Source organism: Numida meleagris, chromosome 2 (assembly GCF_002078875.1).
Source record: "Numida meleagris isolate 19003 breed g44 Domestic line chromosome 2, NumMel1.0, whole genome shotgun sequence".
Taxonomy (NCBI): Eukaryota; Metazoa; Chordata; class Aves; order Galliformes; family Numididae; genus Numida; species Numida meleagris.
The window spans coordinates 136839299-136862829 of NC_034410.1; the positions used below are offsets into that span (position 1 = coordinate 136839299).

Below are 23531 nucleotides of genomic sequence, written 5' to 3' on the forward strand. Positions count from 1 at the left end.
TTAAAAACAAAACAAAAAAACCTTGGGTTGGTAGACTTAACACTACAGCATTTGCCTAAGTGGAACAAAAGATGAAACCGCTAAGCTTTCCGGTAAAGTAGTAAGCATGCACTTGATTTGTTTGTTAAGCACTTCTGAATTACCAGTAGTAACTTGAAGCATTCTACAGGTGAACTCAGCAGCCTGGTATTCATTTTGCAATGCATACAGGTATTAACAAGAGCTGCTAGCTTAGACTATCTTAGAAATTGATCCTGAATCTTGAAAGGAAACAGGGCTAGGAAACTGTACCAATGCAGACCACCTTTTTCAAAATCAGCTTTAATCTTGTACAAAAAGCACTACATATTGGCTTCCACTGGTAAGAGCTTTCAGATATGATCAGTCTTAAAGTTTTGCAATACATTTACTAAAGTTACGTTGAATAAATGTAAGAAAACTTTATATATTTGGAAAGAAGACTTTAATAGTGTTGTTATATAGAGTATTGGCCAACTCAAGCGGGTCATCTTCTCTTACTGCTGCCATTATTTCCAGTATTTGACTAAAAAAAGAAAAAAATTGGTATTAGGAGACTCCAAAAATCAGTACTGAATATACATCAGAGTGTCACATCTGTATGTACATGAGTAACTAAGATTAACCTGGAATAAAAACCTACTTTGAGAGCAACAGTGTGAGATGCTCTGACATGGAAACGGCTGCACTTACTAAAGTCAGTAACTTCTATTCCCTGGTCACTGGTTGCTCACTGATACAGATTCATCTTTGATCTTTTGACTCTTGTTCAGAGGTAATTAAACAGCTTTCTGTTCCAAAGAAAGTGTCACTTTGTGCATGTCTTTATCAGTGGTCTTGATTTTTCAGACTGAAATTCATTAACCTCCTGTCAGGGTTAGAGTGGCACTACAAACAAGCTGGCTTATGGCAAAGCTTAAATTCAGCTGTAAACATAACAGGTTACGGCTACCGGGACAGCTCCTTTCTGCTTCCTCTTTCTCTAGGTTAATTGTGATGAATATACTCAGATATTAGTAGGAGATGCTAAACGAGCGCTTTTAGAAGGCCTGAGGCCTTGGTATAATCCAGGAAAAGGAGACAAAAGAAAGGTAAAGGCTAGTGTTAACATTCAGTAAGAGCAAACCAAGCCACAGCCCCTTCTCCTTATTTTCTTGATTTCCCATCACTGAAGTACAGGAAAAAAAATGCTTCTTCTGTACAATTCTTTTCTAGCAGTAGGAAAAAAAGGAAACTTCTTTGTGGTGAAGATGAAAGACCTTAACCTCAGCGGGGTGGTTTGGGCTTTAGATTTTTGCCTCAACTCAGGCAATAGTTAAACTCCTTCTCGAGGAAGACAGCAAAAGAAGTTGCTCCTACCTATTCCTGGATTGCCAGTATTTTCCTAGATGAAGGATTAGACCGTTTCATGCTCACTCACATTCTGCAGCCCAAGAACTTCTTTATTTAAGAGGATTTTCATGAGAAGATGGGGTAAGATCAGGCCTACATAGAAATGATAATTTCAAGTACCAAAGAATGTCAGCCCTGAAGAGCTCTGGGAGGGCTTGCAGGTATTTGTCCCCACACAGCTGCAATGGGACGCGATGTTTTATTGCAATAGTGTATGAAAGCTGCAGGAGAAAAAAAAGAAGCCTCTGGTGCCACAAAAACAGCTTCCAAGGTGTATATAGCGGCTCTTAATATAGGTATATCACTATCAAAATTAAAAGCTGTCTTCCCCCCTTTTCTACCACCAAAAAAAGACAAGTGGAAAAACCCTCCTGCCAAGTGAGCTATATTAAACAGTATATATCCTAAATATCAAATATAGTTTGTGGCCTCATGCTAACTTTCCTCTCACAACAGATCATACTGCTTGAGAAGTCACAAAATGCCAACTCCTGCTGTACTTCCTAAGGTTTACGAGGCTCTCAAGTTACTAATCTACTACTAGTAATGGTTAATTTTAGAAGGACGGTATTTTTGAAATAAGGTTGAGTTAAATAAGAATCTTGTTTAAAATTAAACAACAACAACAAAAAAAGGAGCGTTACAGGGCAGCATAACTGCATAAAAATGTATTTTGAGCCCTAGTGGAGCAGCCATGTAAACTTAAACCACGCTTTAGCATTATCAGCGGTCTCCCCTAAGTTCCTTCAAGCCTCCCACAACAGCAGCATTCCCTTCAGTTCTCACATACACTCTTACCTAGACACTGTCAAATTCCTACAATCTTTAGTAGTATTCTAAGAAGTATTTAAGAATTAGTTCCAATCAGGTACTTTACACATAAAAACACATACAGATTTCACAGCAAATAAAGATCTCAAGTAAACAGGCTTTGCATCTGGGTACATACAGCCATGAACTTCATTTGCTGCACTGGAAAGTCATCCACATACTACAGTGCAACAAGAAACTTTCCTAATTCCTTCTTTTCAAGGAGCTGATAACCAGAAGGTGACAGCACGAACTTCCCTAAGCAAGCAACCAGACTTTACTAGCAGCTGTGAAAATTCGTAGATTTCATCTAGCAATGCTATTTAATGGAGATAACTAAACATTTTCACTAAAACAATGGTATATTTCCCTGCTTGTCCCACCTCTGGGAGGATGCATTCTGAGGAGGTAGCAGAAAACAGGGTTTCTGTACATTCAAGCTGTGAGTCCAGCAGCCCCTGGAGCTTTCTCTCACTGTTCTCTACCTTGACTACTGTTACTCGTATCTATACTTCCCAGGATCGGTGTTTTATGAAACATTTGTTCCAGCACAGTAGCAGGATGAAGGAAGGACCCTTAACCAAGTTCACATGATGGCAGCCTTTACCACAGGCACGCTGAGGCCTGAAGGGAACTGGGAGATGTCCTATCAGCACGTCATTCTGCCTACTCCCCGTCTTAGCACTGTCTGTCTTCAGAGGACTGCGCAGCTCTAGTGCTGTTATCACTTTTAAAAATAACTGCAACTGACTGAAGTTTATTCCAGTGAGGTTACTTTACAGGGCTTAACCCATTCTTCAGCATTCCAAGTGCAAAGAAAGAAACAGTCAGTACTGGTTTTGTTTTCAGGGAGCTTTCTACATTCAGAACTGCTGAAATGGAAAAATTAAGTCCTTCAGATTTTTTTTCCCACAACCTATTAAGTAATATCTCGCATAAATTCAAATACATTTAAATTCATTTTTATTTGCTATCTTTCCAGTGAACTGTTGCTGTTTTCCCTGTGAATCTGAAATATTTTACATAATACTACAATAGCGCACTTACATTATATGGCAGGGCTCATTTCTGTCCTTCAAGCAGTGCCCTACTTCCCATTTCTTTTTGGTAGGAAATGTAGTTTTTACGTATTTTGATCCAGCATGAGTATTTTTCACTCCACACCAGGGTGCATCTAGTTTCATTTGAAAAACAGAATTAAGAGCATGCAATCACTTGAGAATACCGCGAGACGGCTTAATCAACTACAGCCACTGACAAAAGTTCTTGCTATCTTTTTCCAGGAATGACTTCAAGAGATTGGGGTAATTTAACACCCAAACAATCTTTGCATTTTTCTACCGTTATCTTAAGGAATTTACCTTATAAAATACCAGCGACAATGATACATACCACTGACCTCCCCTGACACAGCAAAGATGGCCACATGCACTGCATCCGTTCCAAAGAAATCTCCTCTATTTTTTCATGTTTGTGCTTCACGAGCAAATAAGTTAAAGCATTCAGGCAGTTTGCTTTTTTCACAGATTCAGAAATTCCAATAAATACAGCATTTTTAACTATCAGTTCCTCATATGTGAAGCGTACGCACAAAGAAACCCCACACTCTGAAGGCAGTAAATTAAAGTCGCAGCTCATTAGCCCAGGAGGGGAATGTGAGCCTTCTCCCACCGCGCTCCATTTAAAGCGCTGTTGTTCCCAGTTGACATTACAGTTACCACTGGCAGGACCTCAGCCACTGCCCTCTTTGGCACTTCTCCAGCAAGCTGCACTTTAAAAGATAGACAAGCAGGACTTCAGTATTTAAACACAACTGAAAATGCGGGCTTGTCAGTTTACCCTTTCCATCTTCCCCTGCTACGTCGGGGACTGACAGGCAGCTCCTTCCCTCCCGCAGAAAGCTGAGAAGGAGCATTCAAAGAGCCCACGGCCTGCCCTCCAGAACAGCAATGGGCAGTCCTTTCTCTGCTCCTGACTCACTCTCGGGCCTGCCTTATCATTGCTATGCAAGCATATCATGTTGCCCAACAGCATTTAAGTCACGAACTGCTGACCAAGATATAAAATCTTACCAGTCTCTATCATTAATCGTTCACTAGGAATTGATTTCAGTGCTTCCAAGTTGGCTTCCGTTTTCAATGAACTAGAAAAGAGGAATTTAGTTAAAACGCGTGTAAAAGTAATTACTTTGCCTGTTGAAGTGTTTCATAGCAAAAGCAGCCTCCTAAATAACTTAATTTTTTTTAAACACGGCTTCTAAATTCAAACTTTGCACTGAGCAGCAAATGTGGAGTTACTCAGCGAGGGTGGCTGCCCGGTGCAGCGCGCAGAACCCCACCTGCCCAGCCTCAGCCCATGCCACTGAGACAAGGCGAAGCCGGCTGGCGGCCGGCTGACTGCTGACTGTGTATGTAACCAGCAGATAAAGCCAATCCAGTTACATTTGCATTACTCCTGCATTTGACATGGTAACCTAAAACTATGTTGTTTTTTTTAACGATCTTACAGAGAGACTGCTTCCACGCTCTATCACGTTATTCATTTCCAAACGAGGATTGACCGGAGGGTAGTAGGAAGGACCCCAGACCAGATTAGCTTGCTGAGTGGTGAGTTAAGAACTTTTTGTAGCTAAAAGATTAATGAGTGCAATTCTAAATCTGTCAGATGATTAAGAGCCTGTCGAGCTTTGAAAACTTGACCTCGTTGTTTAAAAGAAAGTAATGAGTTCACTGCAGCTGACATTTTAAAATAGCTTTATTTCCTGTGAGGAACTTACCAGCCATTTATTCCAATGTAAAGATCCAAATCTATTATAGCTGCTGCTTCTTCCTTTGTGCCATCAAAAGAATGAACCTAGAATAAATAAAAATACATACACAGACGTGTAATATACAGACTTAATGTAAAACTCCAGTCCTTTAAAATCATACAGTAGTATTGGCTTGTGTCATAAATACCTTTTAATGGAATGCATTACACATGTATTCAAACAAAGATGGGACATAGCTCATCTGATTCTGAACTGGGGCAAAGCTCAGGCTGAAGTCACTGGAATGCTGCAACAAAACCGGTTATCACGTTTCATTAGTGATAAATGCAGGAAAGATCTGTACCGTGATACTGCTTTTGGACCACGAGTTTCCTGTAGCTAATACCTGAAATCTGGGAGGTTAGATACAGAAAGCAATGCCGTGTGTGCTCAGTTCTTACATTCTTGCCTTGGTACTCCCTAGAGGACACTGCCAGAGAGAGTAAGAGCCAGTACTACTTTCAGCACAGATTTTAGTCCAAAGGAACTTAACAGCCTACTGGGCACCCTAAGGACGAGAGGCAAGGAACAGGTCACAGGGTGTGAAGCGTAACCCACGTGGAAGCTGTGGTCCCTGAATGGAGCAACGAGAGTGCCCACTTCCCCACGTGGGGAGAGGAACAACCTGCAGCAGAGGGTGCCTGCTCTTTGTTTCTCTGCTCGTTACCAGCTGCACAGAACTGAAGGAAGGAGAGACTGCTCAGTATAACTGAAGAGCTTTGGGAAGGTCTTGTGGTACCAGTGGGGAAGCTTGGGGACTGAGGCGTCCAGACCAGCTGTGGTCTGACATTAGGAGGATACAATTATCCAAGTCTTTGTTACTTTTGGAAAACCCTGGCATAACGGAAAGCTGAAAGAGAATTGCTGGACTTTCTTAATCATTTCATCTGAAGCTTCTTCCTGCTACGCTTTGGAATAAAATACATGATCTGAATATCTAAAGACAGAAAGCAATCAAAAGTTACATCTGGATGTAATTTGAAAATCATGTCTGATGTCAGAAGCGAATGTTTGAGGTTACAGCTTCCACTGGGAACACACATCCAAATTATCTGTGGTCTGAAGGCACTGCACTTACAGGCACCGTAGAACTCGGAAGAGGCCAATGTCAATTATAAGGTGCTTAAACTGTCCTTCTGTTAGGCCAAGAAAAACTGCTCACGTCAGCAGCAGAGCCATTTCTCAGCCTATCCTCTTCCCTTGCAACATAAAACTGTTGAATAAGCAACAAAAATAAAAATACCGAAATAACAGAGAAATTTCAAGAAGTGGACTGGATTGCCAAAATTGATTTATAATAGCTGAAAGCACCCAACAGGAAGCCTACACAGACTCCGTGGCAAACAAGAAGTCACACATCAACAACGATGTTCACACACATCCTCCAGCCCCACATCTATATACACGTGTGTAAAAATGAATGCTATGCCAAAGCCCGCACTTACCACTCCTCCCACAAATCTATCTCTGTTTCTTCTCATTATGTCTGCAAAATAAAATGAATGAAAACATAAGGTGGTTTTGTAACAGACAAAGGTGAAAGATTCAGGTTTCCAGATGTTTCATATTCAGAATTCGTTGCTGCTTGAAACTCTTGAGCAACACCCACCTAAAAATTCAGCGTGTGAGTTTCTGCAGTGAAGAAACATGGGCAGTCTTGTTTGCTCTGACAGGTCGAACTGTTTTTCAAAGTATCTGTAAAATAAAAATCCCTTTTAAGCAGAAATTCAGTCTGACAGCAGAACAGTTTTTTCCAGTGCTCGTACGTTTTGGTCCTCCAGAGGTAAAGAACGAATCAACGCATTTGCCACTCAAAAGCTACCATCCATGCAATAATTTAAGAATTCAAGTTTAAAAGAAGCTCTTTGCTGTGGTACATTCACACAGTAGTGATCTTCTCCTGAGGACAGAGCCAAGAGCATCAATGCTGGAAGAACGTGTACATATCTATGCTAAGCACGCAGCTCTGTGTGGCGTGGGTGTTGGTGGAGCTGGTTTTCATTTATTTTTAATGACAGAGGAACTGATCGTTCTCTCCACAAGGTTCTGAAATTCCAGGAATGGAAGAGAGCATCTATCACACGGAGACCATTATTTCAAGAAGTATTTGGTGTGGGGGTGAGTGAGGGAGCACCATGCAAAATTCTATAGCCTCGAATGGCTCAAATTAGTCCTCAGAGCTGGCAAAGTAGTAATGTACAGATTTTGATTGCTCTTCCATGAAGGTCAGTCTTGTCTTTCTTGGGATGAAACAAATACCAATACCGTGCATCTTCTGCCCTGTTCTGCTCATGGTCTTCACTCCCTCCCATTCCTCAACAGTTCTCCCTCCTTCACTAGTGTGCTTGCATCCTCTCCTTTTCACTCATTTTTATACCTTTCCTACCTCCTGCTGCTAGTATTCCCTTGGAAGGAGCAGTAACAGTGAGGTAGCCATCCATGAAGACAAGAACACGGGCAGAAGGCAGGTAACCAGGCAGCCAGTTTCCCCCACGCAGCTGCTGAAGTTAGAACTAGTGAGTACTGATTTAACCTTGTCTCTAGTAACCTGCAGCTACTTCTGATCCCACAGCATTATCATTTATGATTTGTCTGCCATGTGCTACACCCAGGCATGAGAATTACAAATACTTCTCTAATGCTCCTTGTTAGAGGAACTTACACACAGAACAGTGCCAACAGTGTAGAGGTGACTGCACTGAAATCATGAAAACTGCACAATTTTCATTATTTTCTGTATATACTGCGTGTTGCTATTCTGACAGAAGTTTAATTCCTTATGCATCAGTGCAAATCTTTGAGATAAAACAGGTCAATAAACAGACATTAACATTTTACACAACATTTCAAAACTGTCATAAAAATTCAGGAGATCAATGTCATCTACTCAGGATTTTCTTTGTAGTCTAAACATGCTTTCATGTTTGTTTGCAACTTTGTTTTGACCACAATGTTCAAATGCTCTGGTATTTTCAGTTTGGGGATCATGGCACTAACACAGCTGAAGCAAACTTGGACACGCAGAGGCAGATCTCCAGAGTGATAGCGTACTTCTTTTGTCTTTTACAAGGAGCTCTTAGAAACTAGGTTTATGTATTTCATTCCATTCACTGAAATATCTCAGATAAAAACTTCCCATCATTGCCAACCTTAATTCCAAAGGACTCATCAACCACTTTAAAAGTGATTTCTGTTCCACTCTGTCACATCTTTCTTTCCTTGCAACCCAGGTTCAGTCCACCCAAGAAGAGTTTTTTCCTTTAGGTCTTCAGCTACAGTTCACCAGGTGAGGGCAAGCACATTTCCTTCCTTAGATTTTAGGGTGGTGAGACACTAGAACATGTCCCCAGTGAGGCTGTGGATGCCCCCTCCCTGGAAGCATTCAAGGCCAGGCTGGATGGGGCTGTGAGCAATCTGGTCTAGAGGGAGGTGTCCCTGCCTATAGCAGGGGGTTGGAACTAGGTGATCTTAAAGGTCCATTCCAACCCAAACCACTCCATGATTCTATGATTTTCTTTCAAGAGCATTAAGGCAGTAAGCATCCAGTGTTTCAGCTTGCACAGAAAATAAGCAATTATACTGCAAAGCGTGAAGCACCTCTTCACAGTGCAACCCAGTGAACTTGCTGCACACTGAATGCTACCAGCAAAAAAAAAAAAAAAGTTCTGTCCAATTTGGGGAATACCTGCAGTACTACAGTCACACAGTAAAAGAAGCCATTAACTCTACCCACTGATCACTTGCGGCAATCAGAGAAATATACAACTAACCACTGCCCCCCAGTGACTAGTTCTACCCATAACAGCACCTGCAACAATTCATCAGTCTCCCTTTACTTGAATCTCTCCTTCCACCACCTACCTTCTCTCACAAAGAGAACTGCAGACAGAGACTGTCACTACAAGAATGCAGGCTGATCTTTGGGGCTGTGCTAGCTCCTTTCACTCAGTGTGTTTCCTGCATATATAACTTCAGACTACAGATCTCTCCGGGTCCTCAGATTAACATACCAGCTCTCAATTATCTCAGCAAACACTGCCCTCAGTAAAAGCTTCCTCCTCTCCACTGCTGACTTACCCTTTTTGACAATTCTGTTCCTATGCCTTCCACTCCAACAAACTAATTCTTCTTTCACATACTGCAGTTACATTAATTCTTACCAAGACTCTGCAAGACTGCGTATGAGCAAGAATGAATACCTGCCACACCTGGAACCCAGAAATTCTGATGGAATTTACAGAAAAGGACAGGCCAAACCAACACCACACAGGTAGCAGAATTCAGTGCTTCCTTCAAAGTCACGTTTTCTGACACAAAAACGATCTGCAAATTGCAAATCTCTACCTGACAAAATGCTATTTGGTAGAACGTGGGACAGAAAACATTTATGTACATTGATAAAAGTCATCTTATAGTCATCACGTTTCTTACTTGAGTTGGATGTCCTTGGGGCAAAATTCTAATCTATCAAAATCTACAATTGGAAAGAACAAAACCGCAGTTAGTTAGGGTTCTAGGATATATATATATATGTTTATACACATCAAGGAAAAAATACTGAAGTACTAAAATAACGCTTACCTAGGCCACATTCTCCAACTGCTATTACCTTTGTCTTATTCTTTTCAATCAGATTTTTTAATTCAGATAAATACTGGTCAGGGTTACTCTGCTCAAATTCTCCGCAGCGTGTAGGGTGGCAGCCAGCTGTACTGTAAAACATATCTAAAGCAACACATCATTAGATGGTTTTAAGAAAAAAAACTAGAGTTAGTATAAGCTATAGCCATTATCTGTACCTGGACTTTTTTCATTGCTTGTAATTTTAAATGCTTTCTGCTTTTACAATGTCAGAGATTGTTGGGGGCTGGGAGCTCCTTTTTGGTACACACCATTTAATGCAGCTGAGTTGCAGCTGGGAGGCGCAGCTTTCAACAACCACAGAACTGCTGAGGTTGGAAAACACCTCCCGAGATCACCCAGAAACACAACTGGCTGAGAATGGATCCCACTACCCTTGGCTGTAAGATGCGCAGAGGGCACGAGCGTTCCCTCACGTCTGACTTACCTAGAAATCCCACCCAGATGACCCCGTACCAAAATAAAAAGACACATTTAGTGCCTTTATGAAGAATGTAGAAGTATGGGAGGAAATATATATATAAAATATGCCTTTATGTATATAAAAATATTTGTATAAATATATGCACACACACACATACATATATACATCTACATAATACATACACACACATATATAAAGGCCTTAAGCAAGAGGTTGGAACAGGTTACCTCCTCTGGTTCATTTCAACCTGAATTTTTTTATGATTCTCTTCCATAAATAGTACTTTGATGTGTGTTTTATAGTTCAAATATGTATTTAAGTAATTAGTGCAATGTTATCTACCTAAGGAAAAAATGGGAGGGCCAGGAAGATGGAGACGTTCTGCTGTTCAAGTGGGTCATGACAGACTGGTAAGTGAAAAGAGGGAAAAAAACCCACCAAACACCAAGAAAGATACGTTCCACATCACGTATCTATTTCAGCCTACTTCTGGAAGAGGGCCTTGTGACAAACTGTGCTTCCAAAAACACATGTACCTTGGTTTTTCTAAATACCTGAACTGTCTAGAAATAGAAATTAGAGCAATGACCAATCCCTTCCAACAGTCAGGAATCTAAATAGCAGTATAAAGCCATATGCAATGCACTCATCCCACTCTGAATCCTCATTTTCGCTTTTAATCTGGAGCATGTCCCAGATTAATTCATCCCATGGTTAATTCAGAGAGATTCTGGGGAGATTCGATTTTTGACCGACAACAGAAGTCTGAAGTGAAGTACCATTGGTCTGTGCCAGCTGCAGGGCATCTTTACTGTCCTGGAGACTCCCACCTGTAATCAAAAACTGGGAAAAAAAGAGCACCGTCAGGATGTTCTGCTTTCAATATCAAACAGAATGCTTACAGAAACACTCAGAGAGAACTAAGAATCTAGGCAGAGAACATGAGAAGACAATTATTAATGTATATATAACAAAGCTTCATAAATAAGTAACAAAGAGATTTTCTAGATCCCCAAGATCAAGAAAATACACTAGGTAAAAAATGTTTTGTTTTTTTTTTTTAAATCAAATCACCATAAATCTGCAGATACATAGACAAATATAAATATTTTCAGATAAATAGATTAAGTTTGCAGGCAAGTGAACACAGCCTGGGACTGGGCAGACTTCTGGCACTGCATGGCCCGCTCCTTTAGAACAGAGCCTTTCAGCAAACTGCCAAGCGCCTGTTCCTCTTGCCGAGGAGGGTTTATTTCTTTATTTCTGATACAGCAGCAGAACAGTTCACGCCAGCGTGCAATGCATCCTATTTCAATTCTAATCTTCGCCATGATACCTGAAGTAAGTTTAGGGATGCACATATAGGCAGGCTGGGCTATTACAACTAAATAACGTGGTCTGTTGCTGAAAACAGTGAAGAGTTACAAACCTGCTTGCAATGACGCAGTATAAATACGTGCAAGCACCCATTTACTAGTGGTCACCCAGATGTCTCCACCACAAGGACTCACGGGTACTTCCACCTTTTCTGCAGTCACCAATTACCTTTACATATCAAAATATCTGCATGTTCACAGCCATCAGAGTCTTTTCTAACATTTGGCCCTGTACCAGTAACTGCAAAGGTGGGAGTCACATAGAACAGGATAATGTAACTAACGTGGAAACTTCTGTAATGATTTGCTACAGTAGGTTGGAGGAGAACACCTTTTTGTTGAAAATGTGTAAAGGAAACTACTCATAGATCATATGCAATACCACTGAATTAAAATCATTAGTGCCTAATGATCAGTGCAACTTAAAGACAACGCTTCCTGCACTGAACACTTTCACGTTACGGCTGAGAAGAAAGTTACCACGTTTTCCTTTGCATTTTCCAGAATCATTTGTTTCACTAGAGGAGCACTACAAAAACAAAATACCAGAAAGCAGGTTAAAATACGTAAAAAACTCTAATTGCGAGGAATTACCTTTTTAACACCAACTTTGACAGCTCTCTCTACCACATCCAAAAGGTCATCTGCAAAAGCACACAGAAACGTCGCAAACTGAACTTTACAGCTTTAGGAGCCAAGTGAACTTTTTTAGAACTAAAAATTACTTTCACGCAAAGTGCCCACCACGAAAAAAAACTGTGAACCACGCTTTAGAAAAGAATAAGAGAATCACAGGACGGCTTCGGTCGGAGGAGACCTTAAAGCCCGCCCCGCCGTGCGCGGGCTGCCCCCACAGCTCAGCGGCCCGGCCCCGTCCACGCTGGCCCTGAGCACCTCCAGCCTGGGGCACACACAGCTGCCTGTGCAACCTGTGCCAGCGCCCAGAGCTTTCTACTTCGAGCCTTAACAAGGAACAGACAGCCAGGTTTAGAGGAGAAAAGAAAAAAAAAAAAAAGAAAAAGAAATTCTAACCTGAAGACGTACGTACCTTGATGTTTTCGTGTTCCCCTGTAGATCCCCCTGAACATGGGGTCTGTGAGGTTAACGCCAATATCTGCCAACAAAAAACCCGCAAACGTAGGTGGGCTCATTCTGAAGAGCGGCAACGCGAAGCGCACCTCAGGGACCCGGGGACACCGCGCTGACAGCGGCCCCTCAGCGCGGGCCCCGCCAGCCGCCAGCGGCCCCGCTCCACACGGCGGTGGCACAGCCCCCGTGGGGCCGCAGCGCTGACGCCCCCCCCCACCGCTCACCGACGAGCTTGGCGCGGCTCATGGCGGCGGTCGCGGCGCGGCACACGCGCGTGCGCAGTCCCGTCCCGTCCTTCCCGTCAGCCCCGCGGGGCAGTGCGACATGGCGGCCTACCTGACGCACCAGCAGAAGGTGCTGCGGCTGTACAAGAAGTCCCTGCGGCACCTGGAGTCCTGGTGCATCCACCGGTGAGGAGGGGAGGGCTGATGCCTCGCGCTGGGAGCGGGGCCGGGGCCTGCGCTGCGGCGTTCCGCGCCCGGCGGCCCCGCTGCGCTTTGCCCTCGGCCTCGTCCCCAGCGCGCGGCCCGGCCCCGTCTCTGTGCGGGAGGGGAACTGCTGTCCGTACCAGGCTGTATTTCTGCGCGCTAGCGTTCTTTTTTAACCTCCCGTATGCTTAACCTCCGTGTAGTGACAAGTACCGCTACTTCGCCGTCCTGCTGAGGGATCGCTTCGATAAGAACAAGGATGTGAAGGACATGGTGAAGGCAACCGAGCTGCTGCGGGCGGGCGAGGAGGAGTTCTGGGCCAACCAGCACCCGCAGCCCTACATCTTCCCCGACTCGCCCGGCGGCACGTCCTACGAGAGATACGAGTGCTACAAGGTAGGTGAGGGGTGTGGGGGCTGGGCGGTGCTGCGGTGGTGTGTGAGTGTGCTGGCCGTGCTGCTGTAGTGAGAGGAAAGGGCTGGTTGATCACAGGATGACAGAATGGCTTGGGCTGGAAGGGACCTCAGAACCCACCCAGCCCCAACCCCTGCCATGGGCTGGTTGTCCTCCACCAGCTCAGGCTGCCCAGGGCCCCATCCATCCTGGCCTTGAACGTCTCCGGGGATGGGGCACCCACAGTTCTGGGCAACCTGTGCCAGCACCTCACCGCCCTCTGAGTAAAGGATCTCTGCCTTACATCTAACCTAAATCTCCTCTTTTTTAGTTTAATACTATTTCTCCTTGTCCTGTCGCTATCTGCCCCAGTAAAAAGTGTCTCTTCCTCCTGTTTATAAGCTCCCTTCAAGTACCTACAAGAATCCTCCAGCCCAACAGCCTGAGCACTTCCAGGCTAACCACAACTCAAAGAACACTACGGAAGGCAGTATCTCAGCACCTCCTGAACACTGACAGCTGTGTGGCATCAGCTGTCCCTCTCGGAAGCCCATTCCAGTGTCTGACCGCACTTGCAGCTGAAGAACATTTCCTGATGCCTAGTCTGAACCTCCCCTAGTGCAGCTTTGTGTCGTTCCACTCTCATCAGTTACCCGGAGCAGATCGGCACCTCCCTCTCCATTTCCCTTCCTCAGGGAGTTGTGGAGAGCAATGAGATCACGAAATGGCACCTTTTCCACTAGCTCAAATTCTTACAGGAGCTTTAGTGTACACTGAAGTGACCTGAGGTCTGTTTTCGGCATGCTATGATTTAAGCAAGTCACTATGACTTCCTGCTGGGATTTAGGAGAATCTGTGGAACAGATGGAAAGCGCTGCCCTCTGCTGTGTGGTGCATTGCGAGCAGTAATTATCAGAGAGCTCTTAAATGGTGTTCTTCTGTAGCACTTCGTTTCATAGCTTATTAATCCTTTTTAATAGTGGCTTTAACAAGCACGTTTCATTTTTTCATGTGTCTGCCTACTACATATAGAATTCACGTATCTTTATATACGTATATAATAAGACTATTGTGTTTTGGTTGTATTTCTCTTTAACAGTTTCCTGAATGGTGCTTAGATTACTGGCATCCTTCTGAGAAGGCAGTGTATCCTGATTACTTTGCTAAGAGAGAGCAGTGGAAGAAGCTGCAGCGGGAAAGCTGGGAGAAAGAGGTCAGTGTTTGCTCAGTGCCAATTGAAGCTTCTTTAGTAAGCAAGTATTTGTGTGACGTGTAGCTCTGTTCTTGGAAAATATTTTAAGTGAGAATGCTGAACGCCTGCTGTGGTCTGTCTGAAGCTGTGCTTTGTTGGAACATTTATCAGCGTGAAACACTGGCATGGCTTAAAATGTGTACACAGATCTCAGCGTTACGGCTTCATTGAGGCTGAGAAGGGAACTGCAAGTTAAAGCTGAACCTGCAACCGTGGGATGAGAGATTGATGACCAGAGAATTTCTCTTCTTGTGTTGTGAAGCTCTGAAATGCTTTCTGCTTGCAGCTTTGCAAATGACTTGCTGCAGTTTTCATCATTTTGGAATCTAAGCTAATTTCTGGTCAACTTAAATTGAACTTCAGTTGGACAAAGTTGAAAGAATAATTGAAATGCAGAGAAACAGTTGAATTGCATGTAGTATGGTGCTTCTATGAGAATGAATGCAGTGGCAGTCAGCACTTAACACTGCTTATGGAAACCTTTATTAATAACATCTAAAGGGCTGCTGGGGGCTTGCAGAAATGGGCCTCCTACTGACTCGTATGGGAGGTTTTTAGGACTTAAAATTAACTGGTGGCTTTCAAAGCAGTGAGAGAACGCAGTCAGTTTAATTTAGTAATGCTAGACATGAATTATGAGAAAATAATGACCTTTGAAGTAAAAATTCGCTTGTAAACCACTCTTCACTTTTGAAAATTCCTTCTTAATTAGGTAATAGGAGCCTGCAACACTTACAGAGTTCGTAAGTGAATAGTGAGCAGCATTAAACCTGTCAGCTGAAGCCTTACTGCTGGTCCTTTCCTTCTGCAACAGGGATCAGTTTCACCTGCTGCTGGGGGTGCTGAAAACTGCATTGAAATGCGCTTATCCGCACTAAAATGGTTTTTTTTTTTTTTTTTTGTCTTGTCTTCTAGGTTAAGCAGTTAGAAGAAGAAACTCCAGCTGGTGGCCCAACAACTGAAGCTTTGCCTCCTGCTCGCAAGGAAGGGCATCTGCCACCACTGTGGTGGCATTATGTGACAAGACCCCGTGAAATTCCCATGTAGAAGCATTACTGCATGCAACAATTGAAGTGATAGATCTTCGATAGGCAGTAGGTTATGCCAGTGAACATATGTTACTGTAATGCAAAATAAAGCCAAGTAAGGTTAAACGGAAGGCATTTTGTTGTGTGCTGTTCTGTTCTAGCATGGACGTGCTTCCAGTTTGTGCAGTGTAGAACAGGTGACTGTTAACATTGACAGTGTGTACCTAGAGTCAGCACTGACCGGCCAGTGAAGGAGTCTTCATGGGGTGCTAACACCAGAGTGATTTTTAGAACATTGAACAGTTACTGGAACAGCTGTCGTGATGCACTGCAAAAACTCAACTGCTGAGACTGAAAAAAGTGGCCATGTAAAACTCATGTTCCCAGAGAAAGGATGTCAGCCTCAAGGGGCAGGAGAAGCAGACTTACAGGGGCATGGGATCCAACTATAAGGAACTGAACATACAGCGACAGAGGCAGGAGCCCATTTCCCACTAGAGAAGGTGGGAGGGAAGCGGGGCTGGAGGGAAAATTAATAAGCAAGCTGTATCAGACTGGTAACCTAGACTCTGCTGTTAAATACAGGTATGTGTGCTACAGCGGGAGCTTGGAGGTAATGCTAGCAACACGCATGGGCTTTGGCTACTCTTGGAGTGGGGGTTTTTCTAACCTTGCTGGGGCACAGAGACTTACTGCCTGCCCTCCCTAACTCACTGCGCTCTTTTACAAGCTTCCCACTGTTACTAAGGACTGAACATCTTCAGCTCTGCTCTTTCAGTACTGCAGTTCAGCATATACTTCACCTGTTTACCTACTGAGCACAGAGCTGGTTTTTGTTTTTCCTCTCTTGGGTCCTGGTGGAGGTGTTTGTACACAAGTAAGCATTCCAAGGTTATGGGTTATTAATACAGGCTCTGCTATACCAGCATTTCACTTAGCTAAATTAGAAATGCTGATCTGCCTTAGAAGCCACTTGTACTCACCTGAGTATAAAAGGCCACAAGCAGATGCAGGCAAAAGACATGAGAAATACAAACTCACAGGGCAAAACCCAGCTCAGCGTCTGATCCGGGCAGGCAGCGCACACACCCACTCTTCACATCTGTTTGTGCAAACATCAGCTCACAAAAACCCTGCTCCCTCTTCCTGTGCCCTTCTGTCCCCCCAGATCCTATGCTTTGCTCATCTACTAACTATATTAAGAAGTGATGGAAACAGCAAACACTTTGTGGGTGATTTTGCCCCCTCCATCCCAGTCAGTCAACCAACCACAAGGAGTCCCTTCTGATTTCTGCAGATTCAGCCATAAAGAGGCAGGGGAATTAAACTCCACATCCTTTTCACGATGGGCCCTATTTCCAGCCAAAGCGCCCTGAGCTTTCCTTTAATGCCTCCATGACAAGCGGAAACCTCAGCACAAGAATGAATTGGTGGCAGGGGAATAAATGAGGCTGCTGCACAGCAGCTGGAAGCGGGAACGGTTTCCTCCCTCTCTACCTTTGCTCCCGACAAGGCTGAACAAACCCAGTCCTCCATCACCCAGAGGGGGCGGGAAGCACCGGGCTGTGCTGGGTCAGCGGGGCTGGAAGCACGTGCAGGTGACAGCGGCGCTCCACAAGCAGGGAGTCTCCAAGAAGCGAGATACAGACGTTTTCCAGCAGTTCTTTATTTATAACGTAGGCTTAAGCAATCATTACAATGTAGAAGGGAGACACACTTACAGCAATTATTTATACCAGTTTAGAACAAAAAACTGCACAGGGAGAGGTCAACTCTCAGTACAAACTAGCAACTAAACCACAATAATTTACCATTAGAAACATTTTATTTTTCAGCTGTGACACTGCTTTTACAATATGCAAAAACACAAACAATAGAACTATCCCAAGTGTTTTGTCACATTCTTTCTACATTGAATTTGGCAACATTTTATATTAAATTTTACCGATGATACTAACGTTTAAGAACTAAACAAGTGAAAAGCTGTACTCGGGTACAGTTACATCCATTTATTTCAAAGGTTTAAATAACACTTTTAACTACTGAGATTATCTCCTAGCAGTTTTTGTTTATGCAAAAACCATCTCAAAGCCTCATTTGCACAATGCATCAGCTACTGGATCAGGGCTGGTGGGCTACACCACAGGCACTACCGTTCGTTATATTCTGTAATAAGGAGCTTGTTTTTCAAAGAAAGGAAGGTTTAATATTCTCTAAGAATCATGCCTTGTTTCTTTTTTTTTTCTTTTTGCTTTTAAGCCATAACAAAAAAAAAAAGAAAAAAAAAGGTCAGCAACCACAGCAGTGTAAAATGTTATATAGAACACAGCGACTACACGGTTACTAGAAGTTCACATCCAATGCAGTTATGTATTAAAGCATAAGAGGTTGTGGAAGCAAGTCTAGAGCCAAGAGAAGTCTGCGCAGCGTTGGGTGGAAGCTGGCAGTGGGGGCATCTGCCAGCAATCCCAGCAGCCTGCTGCCCGTCGGGGTGGCTCTGCTGGGGGATGCACCTGCAGCGCCCCGCGGTCCGCAGGTTTCTGTTGGCTTTAGGGAACAGGTATTGCAGCAAGAACTTACTTTTGCTTTAAGGAAAAAATCCAACTCTTAATAATTCTATCCACAGCGATCCAAAAAGCGTGACTCGAAGTACAAAAAAAGAGAAGACAGCGGTCAGACTCCCGGTATTACCAAATAAAAACCAGTGTACCTCCCCACCCCCCACCCTTCACCCCCTTTTGTCGGTATTTAAGAAAAGCCAATCGACTGCCATTTAAAAGAAGGTAAGAAAAACAAGCCCCTGTATTGGAAAGAAACATTCTCAGTTTAGCAGACCACAAGCTGGTTACGCCTGTCAAATGGTTACGTGTTTTCTCAAAATATTTGGGCTTCCCGAGGTGCCCAGCCTGCTGGGCACGGTCACAAAAAGGCATTTTGATAATATCTAAGAACTCCCTGCTCGCTGTTTAAAAACGTTTTCACCTTTGTAACTGCCTTCAGCCTGTCGTCCTTGTTTGCGTTCGGTGAGAGGACGGGTGGAACAGAAGGTGAGGGTGGAGGAACTAAGCCTACACAGTGACGGCTGCATGCGTGTGACTGAGAGTTGGTGCTGTGCAGTCCAAAAGAAAGGTGGGGAAAAGAAAACGACAGTCTTCAAAACACCCTACGGAAACAAAACACTGCAATCCAATATGGCTTATTCTGATGCATTTACCATGAAGCTACCAGTAATTACTCCTACTAGGCTACTTTTGTGCAACAGCATCTGCTATTTTGATGGCATCTCCCTCCCCCCACTACGCCCCAATACTCTACCAACTGCAGGCCTCTTCCTCGCATTATATATTGCTTTTATTGTCAATTCTTATTCCTGCTCTTCAAACTTTCTTTTTTAATACTCGAACGAGGATCTATTCCTCACTGCTCCACTTAAACTTTACACTAAGTCCCGCTGTTTGCTTTTTTTAACCTCACTATTACAAGGCGCTCTACAAAAGCTTGCAAAAAAGCCAAATTTTCATTAAATCCCTTTGCTGAAGTTAACTACTCAACTTTTTTTTTTTTTTTCTCCTATGATTTAAAACTTTACAAAGAGTTATAAAAAAGGTAAATGGGATTTGGCACCTTCAGAAAAAATTAAAAGTGTAACTTAGGTCAAAAAAATGCAGAAACAAATCATTGATATTTACAAATTAAAACACCAGTGAAGATGATGTCTTACTACGCTCTTTCACCTTGGTTTCTCTTTTAGAGTACTGTCAGACCGTCTGTTACCGAGTATCTTAAAAAACTCTTTGATTACAGGAATGGATAAGACAGATTCGTTTCCTCCCAGTTCCTTCTCGGCGGCTCGTACTCTGGCAGCTGCTTTGCTCCTAGGAAATACGAGGTGCCGAGCGATCGTTGGTGGTCGTCTTCTTCAGCTTGACGCCGCGCCGGATGGCGTTCAGCATGTCTTCTCCTTGCGGGACGTCCCCAGGACTGAGGTCTCCGGGATCGAGCTCCTGCTGAGCCGCGGGCACCAGGCCGCTCGCGCCGTCCCGCTCGCTTTCCTCCCCCTCGCTCTCGGGAACCGCCGGCCTCTGCTCGTCAGCAGCGCCCAGTTTCTGGCTCGACGGCGGGGGGTTGACCGATGCTTGTCCGCTCCACGAGGAGGAGGGCATGCCGGTGACGCTCTGCCCGCCATCTCCCGCTGCTGGGGACTCGGGACTTTGCTCAGGACACTCTTCGGTCCCAGCGAGGGCGCCCGGCAGCCCCCCCGGGATATCGGGGACAGTCGGTGTTTTGACGGGGATCACCGGCGTCTTGATCGGGATCGGACCCGCCCCTATGGTGCCGCGTCTGACGGAAGGCTTGGTGGACGGGGTCCGCCTGATGGTGGCGACGCCGGGGGTGACGATGACCGGTCCGAGCGTGGTTGGCAGACCTGCAGTGGAAGCGGGACGCTTGGTCTGAAACATTCTGCGATAGGACTGACTAATGTCGCTGTTTCTTGGGATGGTGGAAGATTTGTCAAACTCTTGTTGTTCTGCCTCCTGGTCACCACTCACAGAGAAATAATCATAATCTGAAACTGATGCCAAATGACACAGTTAGAAACAAACTGGAGAAGACTGCTGAGTCATGTCACTAACTCTGAAGTATGTGTGTGTGCACGTAACCAAAAAAGCCTGGAGGTCAATACCAATTAAGGCAGGTCTCTCCTCTACAAGGAAGAAGTCTGAAACATGGTGACCAAGATTCTCGCACCGTGTGGCTGAGGCCAGGCACCAGAGCAGACCAACCCTAAATCTGCAGCCTGCCTACATCCTTCGTGACACACAACAAGAGCCGTACACATTCAGTACCTTGTCTAAAAAGAACTAATTAAGTAACAAAAACTCAGTGTTGGTTGCCAACGTTAAGATTCCAAAACCGGCATCCTACAAACCATATGCTTCCACTTGTAGATACAAATGCTTAAAACAGTCAGTGACTAAAAAGCATACTTCAGCATAGGCAACGGGTGGCTCAGGGGATGGTGTACCAACTATTTCAGCAGCAAATTTGATTATTTTGCAAACAACGTAAATCCCAGCTGTCAGCTCTGAAAACTCAGCCTAAGCTTTAATAATTGCATCGGGTTCCTTCCTTTCCATGCAAATGCTGAGCCAAGCTAGGGCCTCTACAAGCCCTACTGCACCCTGTGATTGCACAGATCTCAGCTGAGCAAACAACTTCGTTTGCTGAACTGTAAACACAAAACTCAGTCCCTCTCAGCTTACTGCTGAGTCTGAAATGACACAAAACCCAACATGTTACTGCACCTTCCCAAGTATGCCCAAGTCAAGGTCTCCAACAAATTCTTTTTTCCAGCTACAGCAATTTCTGTTTGTGTAGGAAATAAAAGGTCACAAAAAAGAAGTGAGAACAGAATCAGAGCACTGACAGAACAAGAAAGCAAAGCTCATGAGTACAATTTTGCTAAGACAATGGTTGGAAAAGGACACTGCTACCACAAAAAATATATGGTGCAATACCAGCGTCACTCCACTTAGCCCATTAAACATAAATCCAACACCTCCTCTAAAACTCTATCTTGGTAGCATCCTTAAACTAAAACTCATTCTAGTAATGGACAAGAAACTAAGTGTGTTCAGCACACTATGCAAAAATCCAGAATTCTATTTAATTACTAAATCCAGGCTGCATTCCAGGCTGGAAGAAACTTCGCAATAGCAATGTTCACTCCCTCCCTGAAGCTGACTACAAAGCCAGAGACAGCTGCTGGAATACAGCTCCTTGTTCCTGAGGGGTGAGTGCACAAGGGCCAGGCCAGAAAGGCTTTGAAACAGAATAGCTTTTGGATGGCACATCCGTTCGGGGCTGGGTACCTTGAGATGGAATTGTGTCCTCTGAACAGCACGGAGTTGTGGTCTGGGTACTGTAACCACTGGAGCACTGCAGGGAATCCCGACTGCTCCTCTGGGTGTCGAGCTGCAGACCTCTCGTCAGAGCGAGTGCCAGCTCCTCGCAGGGCTCCATTTCCTCACCCTGCTGGTTACACACAGAAAGGAGATTCATTATATACAGGTTTGGTCAGTCTTCACCAGCTTTTAGCTGTTCTTTCTCCCAGGCAGAGTCTGCCACCATCACAACCCACCAGGATTGTGCCCAACCATTCACTTGGGCTCAAGAACAGGTGCCTCTTTGGCTGTCATTGCTTTACAAATGCTAACAGCCCAATGGCATATTCTTTCATGTCCATGCAACTTTCACTGACCGCATCACCACTACACCAGTCCCACCTGTTGGGTAAGTACGTGCCAAGATAAGGCACGTCAACAAAGTATGGGCGGGAGCTGGCACATCCATTTCCTTTGCACCAAAAAGCATATTCAAAATCAGAGCTTCACCCTTGTGGCAGCCGACACCGTCATGCTCCGAGGTCTCTGGGCCTCCTCGGGTGGCACAGGTGGGCCGCTCTGAGCTCCGCCATTGAGATCTGGCTCGCGCTTCTCCTTCCGACGCTGCAATGTGTTCACCATTGGCTGATCATATGGGCCTGGCTTGGCCCAGTCCTAGGGAAATGTGCTTGTTAGCGATAGCTTTCATGAGTAACTGGGCTATAATCACAAATATAACAATGCAAAAGGGCAATTTTAAGGCAGCAGATGATGTATCAAACTGGACGTGCCTTTCTGAGTAAGGCCATTAATTAATTGATTTTGATGATATTTAGAAATCTTTACTTACAAAACCCATCTCCTTTATTAAAGGAAACCTAAATTTCCTATTTTACCTAAGCTTTCTTCAATGAAGATATTTAATATTTTAACATTATGGTTTTCTCTAAATGAAATAGCCCTGTGTGAAAGCCTGTATTTTCAGAAATTCAAATGCAGAAGTCAGAGGCACACAACGGAAAATATACATAAACGTCCAATCAGCAATGCTAGATGTACACAAGTTCCAATATGTTCTTACATGTCTACAGTTTGAAAATTTAGGCCTAAACAGATTTTTGATACATCAGAGATTACTCTGAGCAATCTCTCAGGTCACTTAACAGCTGAATTCTAGTTCACAGTACTGATCTGTACTGAAGGAAGACTGACAGTTTTATTAACCCATGCGGAACTGTGCTTTGCCTGGACAGCTGTGTCTCTGCTGTAAGCATTTTGCCATAAAATGCACTGGCAAAGAGCTTCTAGCACAGACACAACCAATGACACAGAAGCCCTGGGATCACTGCGGCCAACTTGTGTTTATGCCTCAGTCTCCAACTGCTGGAGAGATAAGTGAGGGGTCTGCAACAAGGCATCTCAATTTACACAGATAAGAAGGTCCACAGTGCATATGCAGCATCATGTAAGCATCTACAGGCATCGAGGACCTGTGCAGCCACTACCAGCTGCATTCCAGCCCTGAGAAACTTCAGGGCAGCAGGCAGGAGACCTGGTCCCCTTGCTCCAGGGCACTGCTCCGCAGGGAAGTGCCTGGCAGGGATAAGTCCACGCTCTGGCATAGCAGAGATATCTGGATGTGGAGGGAAATCCTCACAGATCCAGCTGCGGCAGGTGAAAGAAGTCAGTGCACTCTGACAGATGTTATGGTCTCGCTCGAGACAACAGAACAAGCTGTGGGAGCTCTTTCAGACTGTGGCAGTGAAGTTAGAGCAGCTGCAGTCACTGCTGGGCTTCACTTGGTGCCAAGCAACTTCTTAACCCACTCCAGCTAGACCTACAAGAGCATGTCGCCTATGGCCTAGGGGGGCCGAGGCCAGCAGCTGCAGCGAGAACACTGCGTTGTTCCACAAGTGATTTCACCACACAAGCTGGGTGCCAAGCCTGCACTTCCCTGCCCAACTGAGAGCTTTGAGGATGCTCAAC

General features: G+C 44.4%; 3 protein-coding genes across 14 annotated transcripts in view; 1 reads left to right on the top strand and 2 right to left on the bottom strand.

Annotated features, from left to right (window-relative positions):
• On the bottom strand, positions 303–12853 carry TATDN1 (TatD DNase domain containing 1). 2 transcript variants are annotated; one of them, XM_021385682.1, is made up of 12 exons: positions 12784–12853; positions 12519–12584; positions 12065–12114; positions 10874–10937; positions 9611–9754; positions 9461–9503; positions 6639–6724; positions 6475–6515; positions 4997–5073; positions 4293–4363; positions 3268–3394; positions 303–544 (listed from the first exon to the last, which is right to left on the bottom strand). In XM_021385682.1, exons 1-12 carry the CDS (start codon positions 12803–12805, stop codon positions 442–444), a joined length of 894 nt encoding a protein of 297 aa, XP_021241357.1. In that variant the 5' UTR covers positions 12806–12853; the 3' UTR covers positions 303–441. The 2 variants fall into 2 exon arrangements, with proteins under 2 accessions (XP_021241357.1, XP_021241356.1); XM_021385681.1 differs by lacking the exon at positions 12784–12853 and having other exon boundaries at positions 12519–12777.
• Positions 12836–15791, top strand: NDUFB9 (NADH:ubiquinone oxidoreductase subunit B9). The gene is made up of 4 exons (XM_021385683.1): positions 12836–12969; positions 13191–13383; positions 14480–14593; positions 15548–15791. Exons 1-4 carry the CDS (start codon positions 12884–12886, stop codon positions 15677–15679), a joined length of 525 nt encoding a protein of 174 aa, XP_021241358.1. The 5' UTR covers positions 12836–12883; the 3' UTR covers positions 15680–15791.
• The window catches only part of MTSS1 (MTSS1, I-BAR domain containing), a 119532-nt gene continuing 113307 nt past the window's right edge, over positions 17307–23531 (bottom strand). For 8 of the 11 annotated variants that reach the window (XM_021385670.1, XM_021385672.1, XM_021385668.1 and 5 more), the window contains 3 exons: positions 22056–22220; positions 21534–21696; positions 17307–20233 (listed from right to left, as the gene is read on the bottom strand). In XM_021385670.1, coding sequence (XP_021241345.1) covers positions 19536–20233; positions 21534–21696; positions 22056–22220 — 1026 coding nt within the window. In that variant the 3' untranslated portion in view covers positions 17307–19535. The remainder of the gene's footprint in view (positions 20234–21533; positions 21697–22055; positions 22221–23531) is intronic. The other 3 variants (XM_021385676.1, XM_021385678.1, XM_021385669.1) reach the window with 3 other exon arrangements.